The following is a 9,812-nucleotide window of genomic DNA, read 5'->3' as shown; positions in this document are numbered from 1 at the left end:
TGCGGAAAACACGGTACATGCCAGGTGGTTTATTAAAAAAAGAAAGGATACTCCATAACGAAATGTGATAAGATAAAACCGGCCCAAATGTATTTAGTCGGGTTTAGTTGGGTTTTTATTAATTAATGAATAATTGCATAGTAACCGGTATAAATAGGTAGTCGGGTTCTAATTTGTAAAGCATACAATTGGTAGAACGAGAGAGAAGATAGAGATGGCGAGCATCTGGCTTATTGGTGTTGTTGCTTTTCTCGCAATTATATCAGCCGGCAAGGGGGATGGGCTGAGTGATAATTTCTACGGCGAAAGTTGTCCATCTGCTGAGGAAACAATTCAGCGAGTGGTGGAGAAATACATGGCAATGGATCGCACTCTGGCGGCTCCTCTCTTACGGATGAATTTCCATGATTGCTTTGTGCGAGTTAGTAACACCCATTTACTTCACCCATTCAATTAATCCTTTCATACGTATAGATTTGTTTCCACTTAATTAATCATTTCATACATATAGATTGCACTGAAAAGATTACAAAAACTAATGCTGCGGTTTGATTAGGGTTGCGATGGGTCAGTGCTTCTGAATTCCACAGCGAACAACAAAGCAGAAAAAGAGGCAATTCCAAACCAGAGCCTGCGCGGATTCAATGTAATCGATGATGTGAAAGAAGAAGTAGAGAAGATATGCCCAGGTGTCGTTTCCTGTGCTGACATTATTGCCCTAGTTGCCCGAGATGCTGTCGTTGTTGGGGTAATAACATTATGTTATGATACACATTAAGTTTATATTTCTAAGTTTAGAAGTGTTAAATACTTAGAGTTGACTGATAATTTCTAGGCATAATATATTCCTTAATGTATATTATCACAATTAAGAATACATTTTTAGGCTTAAAAATGGATTAACATTCAGAATGACTAACATCCTCTAGACTTAATTTGTTGCTTAGAATGGCTGATGGCTATGATAGCTTATGATCTAATTTTACAGATCTCACAAGCTCCTTTCTTTAAAAAAAGCTTCTGACTGCAATTGAAATTTTTACATGGATTATTGAATACAATTTGAAATGTTGATACACAGTTTGAAATGTTCATACAACAAAATAAACAAACTTTATCTCATAAATATTCTAATAAGCTACAATTTTTTTTAATAATTTTCTATTATCTGTGATTGCTACGTGGTATTCTATTAGTTTTCATATAACTCTGTGATTGTCTGTAATGTAGAGTGGAGGTCCATCTTGGAGTGTGAAAACAGGACGTAGAGATGGAGTGATATCTCGGGAGATTGAAGCCTCGAACAATATTCCTTCACCATTTTTTAACTTTTCGCAACTCCAAAATTCTTTTGCAAGCAAAGGACTAGATGTCAAAGACCTTACTGTTCTCTCTGGTATGTGAAAGATTAAATATTTGAATCATAATATTGAATATTCTACATAGCTTAATCAAGAAGCACTCTTATGTTGACCAATCATGTACTATAGAAATAAAATGTCTCTTAATCTTGAACTAACATTGTTACATTATGAATATTGCTACTATATTGAATAGGTGGACATACAATTGGAGTTGGTCTGTGCAATTTCTTCAGCAACAGGCTTTACAACTTCACAGGAAAAGGAGATATGGACCCTTCCCTCAACACCACTTATGCCCAATTTTTAAAGACAAAATGCCCTAATTTAGCAGACAACACAACCATTGTACCAATGGATCCCAGTAGCCCCCTTACCTTTGATAACCATTACTATACTAATCTTGCAGCAAAAATGGGCCTCTTCCAGTCTGATGCTGCCCTACTCACAAATTATGCTGCCAACGGGTTTGTCGATGAACAATTCGATCAAGATTGTTTCTTTGAGAATTTCAAGAATTCCATGCAAAAAATGATCGAAGTCCAAGTTCTCACTGGAACAGCAGGGCAAATTAGACGTCAGTGTGCCTTCGTCAACTAAGCTCATATCAATTGTAATAGCTTCTATATTATTTCATTTTATTTTGAGTGATGTCTTTAGTGGAGAATAAAAGTAGTTGTCAGCCAATAAAGTTGAGAAAGTCTCTGAATGGCTTCCACATGTAATGTTAGGGTAGGTGGGTTATTGATTATCAGTGTGATGACTTTTGAAATCGATTTTTAGAATAGATTAATAAAGATTCTCATTATTTAGAGTGTGGAATCTTTTGGGGAAATAAATGGTCGTTCTAAATAAGATAGTTTTGGATATTAATGAGTTTGAAAGTATTTACCTCAAACTGTAATGAAGATCTTGTCATATCAAAGATAAAGAATTAATTTGTTAATTTATCAAATCATTGTGCAATGTTAGATAAAAGTTCTTAAATTGTTCAAACTTCCTTTCTATTATTTCAATTGAATTTTATACAACAATCTTGAATCCTACTCATGATATGAACTTTGCATGCAAAAAATATCTTTAAATATAAATAGATTTCTTGAGTTTTCTAATCATAATATACACATGTTCTATCTAAAAGGAGGTGGTGTTGCTATATACTATTTAGGAGCTTGCAAGGCTATGATTGGTTTCTCTTTGGTTAAAACATGCAACATAATAGAAACTTATATATTCTATACTGATAGCTTGAAATAAATTTGGGCTTATCTATAAATACAACATCCTAGTGTATGACTAAAGAATTTCATGTTCGATTTTACAAATTATTGGCAATTGGAGGAAATAGTCTCATACACAAAAATAAAAATTAATTTAACACATTCCCAAATCAGTTTCATATCCATAAATTTGACCTAAGATATTGGATGGATAGACTAAGAATCATTACTTGTTCTTTAAAATGCACATAGAATTAAACAAGTTAGTAGGTTATTAGCCAACTTTTATGTTGAAAAATACATTTGTTCAAAAGTCATTATATTAGGGACAAACTAATCAAAATGAATGCAAAACAAAAGGAAAAGTACAAGGTTTGCAACTCTTCTCATTACATTTTTACCCACTTTTATTTGCATGCTAACTACTATTAACATTGATTACAATATATGGAAAGAATTTATCATCAAAACAAATATTTAGAAACCCATAAAAGGATATAGATACTGATATCAACTTGATATATTTTCCACACAAGAGTACACAATCTTAAAACCTAAAAATAGAAAGTTTTAATGAAGAACATCTATCAAAGATCCAAAATAGTTTTCAGATATAGTTGAATAATTTTTCAACAATTAAAAATAAAAAGGACAATGGTTTCCAATTTAAAATGGAAATATAATTTACTTGAAGAAAAAAATGAATGTCATTCCATCTAGAATGAGAATTTGATTATATGACAATTATAATATAATACTCATAAAATAAATGTAAAATTGATCTTGTATAAAGCATGTGCAGATTTGAGAAGATGAGAAACATATATGATCATATAAAAAGAAATTTATATGATAAATATGTAATACAATAATAAGATGTGATTATGGAAACAAATTTGAAAAAAAAATGCTCTTAAAAATTATCTATAAATTGAGGAGAAATAAAATGATCTAAGAAATATTGCTATGAAAAGTTTAAGTAAATGTAAGATAGATTATGACAAGAATGTGAAAGGAGTTAGTGCAACCCTATAATGTAACCCCTTATGATCGTAGTAAGTAATATTGATCATCATATGTAATCTTGAGTTTAAGAAAACCACCCAATGATTACCTACACTCAAAACACCCAATCATACAAGATTAAAATAGTTGATTTCATATGATGATTAAAATCTTGTACTTCATTGAAAAATATAATTATTACATTATTAAATAAAATCATTTTCATAAAAAAAATAATAAAAACCTAGATTTTGATATTTAATTACATCATGATATGTATCCCAATCCTATACATTGAGATTAAAAAAAATATATTAAAAAAAAAAAAAAACACATGAAACAAATTTGTACTTTTACACTAAAGTCATTAAGACCTAATAAGAGCTAATTAGGTGATATACCATTTTACACTAACACCACCTAGATGCAACCTAGGTAATGTTGTTATTAGATGCAACCTAGATAATGTTGTTATAAGAATCAATTTCTAGACTCTTTTTGTGACAAACATGCCCATAATCCTCTGGCATTAAAATATCCAAATCTAGATATTGTCATAAGAATTACCTTTGTAGAAGGTTTACATAGCTCATCAAGAGTATGCATATTCAGTTTTATGAAATTTGGAATTGTTTAGATGCAAATTTTCACACATGGGTGATTTTAGATGGGTCCAAAAGACCCCACAAAATGTTTCAAATCTCATTGTTCTAGCAATAATCTAGTTGTATATTTAATGAGGATTGGATGAATTTTGAAATGGAATTTTTTTTTTTTTAAATCAGACCGTTGTGGACAAGTTTACACAAATGATCATAAAAATTGGTTTATTGAACTGCCTAAAACCAAATATCAAGTATTAATATATTTACTTTTAAATTTAAATTTCAACTTCTATGTATACATATTTCATGCATTGCATATTTGTAAATAAAAACAAGTTGAAGTTGCAATGAGCTATCCTTATGTGGTCCAATCATTCTCTTTGACATGGCTAGAACTTAGGGAAGACATTGAATGGTTTTAAAATGAAAGAGGAACTGCATTCACACTTATTGGATTATCTAAAAGCCAAATGCAAACATCAATATTAATGATGTCTTGATTGTATAGATCTATATTTACATGATAGACGTAAGTCTACAATCGCATATATATATAAAAATAAAAAGCAAAGATAATGATTAGATTGTCAAAATATTTACAATTTAAAAATTAAAAATTAATTTAAAATCAATAGATGTTAAATTATTATAAGATAAAAATAATAATTTAATTGTCAAACAATTCTATTTTAACTATAGATATCTAGACAATTTTTATTATTATTTTTTTATTTTTATAAGGGAGAAACATTAAGTAGATAGGCTTATGTTTTTGAGCAATACTGAAGGGTTTTCTTACTGGTTCTTTCCCCTCAGTGCTCATTGAACCAGACACCATGTAAAAAATATAAAATATTAATATAATTTTAGTGGACCATCCACTTTTATCAAAAAAAAAAATATTAAGTATTTGTAAATTATTTTTATTTTTATTTTTTATTTTTTTGATATATATAAATAAATTTATATTATACATATTATAGATAAATATTATTAAATTATTTAATCTAATATAATATATAGTATAAATAAAATAAAATATTATATATAATTAAATCTATTTAATACAATAATATAATCTAAAATATAATACTAGGGTTAAAAATATTAACTATAAATAAATTATTAATAATAAAATTATATGAATATATATTATTATAAAAACATATATCAATAAAGATATAAAAGATCTACTCTGAAAGTCACCCCTATACTTTCTTAGACCACCATCTTATTCAAGCTCTGATTTCTCACAGTGATCTACCCTCAAGAAGGTTTTGTCATAAGGAGAATTTTACTCTCAAGATTAGCCTATTAAATGAGGAAGAGATAAAACAGGCGGTCTACATTATTAGGAAGTTCAATAGGATACTCATTAAACATGACAGCCACATTTAGGATTGGAACCAGAATGTTCAAAGATGGAAGTCCTTATTTCAAACAATAGGGAAAAAAATGGCTAAAGATCTCAGAAGAAAAGAGACTTTTGCTTAGTGCAACGTACAAAAGGAAGAGGAAACTACTCAAAACAACCCTAATGACTTAGAGGCTTATATTGCAATATGCCTAGCTAAGGATTCTCTTAGGAGGATTCAGAATAAGCGGATTTAGGGGGCTAGGACTAGAGAAAGAATTAATTGGCTCAAGCATGGTGACAAAGGTTCCAAGTACTTTTTCCAGCTACTTAAAGCCAAGGAAGCCAGAGTAGGCATTGACAATATTTGGGATAATGGAGTTCAACTATTTCTGATCAAGCAAGTATCCTAAGAGCATTTGCTCAGTTCTATCAAAATACTTTCTCTTTTGAGGACAATCAGATGAGTAAAGCTACTGGTAGGGAATACATTAAAAGAATTATTCCAAGGAAAGTTAGTAGAGAAGATGGTAAGTTGTTAGATAGGAAAATTTCCCTAGAAGATAAATTAAGGAGGCCATAATGACTCTTAGCAATGGAAAAGCCCCAAGCCCAGATGGGCTATCGGTTGAGTTCTACAAAGAATGCATTAAATGGATTGGGGGGGATCTGTTGCATGTATACCAACAGGCCATTAACAGAGGATCGTTAGGAGAAGAAATTAATAAAGGACTTATTAAGTTGATCCCAAAGGAGGGAGACAGATCTTTGATAAAGAATTGGAGGCTCATTACTTTATTGAATGTATGTTATAAGATCTTGGCCAAATCCCTTGCACATAGAAAAGAAGGCATTCTTCCTAAATTCATCAACCCTACCCAAACAAGGTTTGTTAAGGGAAGATATATCCTCAAGATTCTGCTCACATGCTAGGAGGTCATGTATTGGGCAAAAGATCTAAACAAGACACTACTCTACTGTTATTAGACTTTGAGAAAGCTAATGACAAAATAGAATGGAGTTTTGTGGATATTATGATGGAAAGCTTAGGTTTTCTCGAGAACTTCTGTAAAATGGTTAATACATTGATAAGGGATGCAAAGGCATGTGTTGAGATTAATGATAGTAGGTCAAAATACTTTGATCTGTCTAGATCCATCAAGAAGGGCTTCCCCTTAGCACCAACTATTCTTTTTATTGCTATTGATGTTCTATACTACTTGATGACGGACTCTAAGACATCTCATAGAGTTCATGGTATTACTTTACCCAATGGAGATGATCTCTCCAACATTCGGTTTACTGATGACACCATTAAATCCTTGATAAGTTAGATCAGGACAATATGGATACACTAATGGCCAAGCTTGACTTGTTCTGTGAAGCATCAGGTAGTAGAATTTCACTACTGAAATAAGTTTTGTTAGGTTGGGAGGCACATCCTCCTCCTTGGTATAGTAAATACTCTCTCTCATGGAAATGAATCACTTGGTGAGGCATATAGGGATTCCCTTTTCCATTGAATGAAACTTGAAAGTAATGTGGGAATGGATCAGAGAAAAAATAGATAAGTCAAAGTTGGGAGAATGGAATAGGCATTTCATCTCATTGGCTAGGGGAGTGCATATATGTCAAAATATTATATCCTCATATAATATCTACTATACTTCTACTTGGATTTTTAATAATTATCAGTTCTATCACATTCAAAAATAAACTAGGCAATTCTTGTGGTCTGATGGCAAAGGGGGCAAGAAGAAACATGTTGTGAAGTGGCAATGGTGTACTTTAAGAAAGAGTTTGGGGGGTCACGGCCTCAAGGATTTGAGATGGCAGGGCATATCTTTGGCAGCAAAATGGATTTTTATATCACTGCAAGGGAACAAACCTTGGAAAGTTATAATTAGGAACAATCTCTCCAAGGCTACCCCAAAGAAAATCCCGGTGTGGAAAGGACTTTCACTTTGTGATATCATTGTAGGGCACTTTGATATTAGACCCTTAGGATCCACTGTGTATCTGTTTGGGAAGCATGAGAGGTAGTGAGGAGACATATCTCTCATATTGATATTGTTGGAATGAATGGGGAAATTTATGGTGAATTCTCTTTTTGGTAGAACTTGAAGTACAAAGATAAACCTCTTGCTCTGCTATAGGGTTGTTCAGTCAATATTTGGACTACAAAAGGCTTAAAGAGACTCCTTGATATTATCCAAGATGGCCATCTGTTGAGCTAGAATGATATTATGGACAAATTTGATATCCCCTCTTCTCATCGCAAGACCTATACTATCCTGAGACATGCTTTCTCCCATGTTGACCTTCCCAAGCCTTGTTAGCTTGATAATACTAGGTTTACATCTTTAAAGTGGTCAGATGGATCTTGATTGCCTAATATAAAACAAATATCTATTTATGGTGTCCTAGATGATAATGTTGGAAACCAAGAACACTGAGAGGGGGGGGTGAATCAGTGTTCTATCGGAATGGATAAATTTAATATTATTAATACAACAACTTATCAACCAGTAAACATATAAGCATATAACAATAAGCAACAATGAAACCACAAAAGATGAACACCATAACACCATATATTTATACATGGAAAATCTCAAAGAGGAAAAACCACGGTGGGATTCGCGACCCACAATATCTATCCACTGATCAAATGAATAAATATTACAATAAGGGGCCTGCACATGTAGGAAGGCCAACATCCTAGAGAACACTGCTCATCACAAAAGGAGTCTCACTGACTACAGAGAGGTTATAACCACCTCAATATAATTGGACAACAATTCAGAAGAATGAACTACCAATGATACCATCTAGCATGCCTGATTACAGTCCTGGTTAAGCTCAATACCGGAGGCCTTAAACCTCTTCCACAAACCCAACTCGATCTCCAATGATCGACCAAATCCTCTGCTCAATGAATATTACATTGTTCGCTCCTTACATATCCTTATCCTTTACATCATGATCTGCAATGAGATCTTACATCATATTTATACCAACCTAACACCTAAACAATTAGGTCGGCCACCTAAAAGATAAAATAATAAGTTCATAACTTAAACCCATAATCAAATGATCAACCAAGTCGGCTTAGGCAAAAAACAATGTAAACCAATCCTTAAATCCCACCGATAACACATCATTCTCATGAACCAACCTAATATATTCCTCAGATATGTCTTTCAGAGATATAGCAAGATTTTCTTCCTTCTTCTTTTGGTCTTCAATCTCATTTGACATCCTCATAGTTAAGGCTTCCATTTCATTCCTCATGACCATATTCTCTTGACTCAGCTTCTGACATTGTTCCTTAAAGGCATCCTTCTCTTCATCATCCTGATTTTGTAAAAGTTCCTCCCTTCTTGCTTGTGCAGTTGATATCCTCTCCTATAGAGTACAAATTAATTCCTTTGTAGATAACTCATCTTGCAACTTCATGTTCCTCAATCTTTCAACATCATAGTCTTCAAGAGCTACTTTAATTTCATTCCTTAAACTAATCTCCATAGATTCTGAAAACAGGATCTTCCTCAAGCTATTAAACTTCCTCCGAGGCTCCAGGCTCTAATACCAATTGTTGGAAACCAAGAACACTGAGGAGAGGGGGGGGGGGGTGAATCAGTGTTCTACTAGAATGGATAAATTTAATCTTATTAATACAACTTATCAATTGGTAAACATATAAGCATATAACAATAAGCAACAATGAAACCACAAAAGATGAACACCATAACACCATATATTTATACGTGTAAAATATCAAAGAGGAAAAACCACAGTGGGATTTGAGACCCACAATATCTATCCACTGATAAGATGAATAAATATTACAGTAAGGGGCTTGCACATGCAGGAAGGCTAACATCCTAGAGAACACTGCTCATCACAAAAGGAGTCTCACTGACTACAAAGAGGTTATAACCACCTCAATATAATTGGACAACAATCCAGAAGAATGAACTGCCAATGATACCATCTACCATGCCTGATTACAGTCCTGGTTAAGCTTAATACCAGATGCCTTAAACCTCTTCCACAAACCCAACTCGATCTCCAATGATCTACCAAATCCTCTGCTCAATGAATATTACATTGTTTGCTCCTTACATATCCATATCCCTTACATCATGATCTACAATGAGATCTTACATCATACTTATACCAACCTGGGACCTAAACAATTAGGTCAGCCACCTAAAAGATAATATAATAAGTTCATAACTTAAACCTAGAATCAAATGATGAA

The 9,812-nt window shown here is 32.5% G+C and overlaps 1 protein-coding gene across 1 annotated transcript; it reads left to right on the top strand.

Annotated features, from left to right (window-relative positions):
• The first annotated feature begins 214 nt into the window (after positions 1–214).
• LOC131071639 (peroxidase 3) lies at positions 215–2,177 on the top strand. Its single transcript, XM_058007570.2, has 4 exons — positions 215–421; positions 557–748; positions 1,231–1,396; positions 1,558–2,177. Exons 1-4 carry the CDS (start codon positions 215–217, stop codon positions 1,959–1,961), a joined length of 969 nt encoding a protein of 322 aa, XP_057863553.2. The 3' UTR covers positions 1,962–2,177.
• Positions 2,178–9,812: the final 7,635 nt, after the last annotated feature.

Source organism: Cryptomeria japonica, chromosome 9 (assembly GCF_030272615.1).
Source record: "Cryptomeria japonica chromosome 9, Sugi_1.0, whole genome shotgun sequence".
Lineage (NCBI taxonomy): Eukaryota > Viridiplantae > Streptophyta > Pinopsida > Cupressales > Cupressaceae > Cryptomeria > Cryptomeria japonica.
The sequence above is the reverse complement of the archived record's forward strand: the minus strand, read 5'-3'. Positions and strand labels throughout refer to the sequence as shown.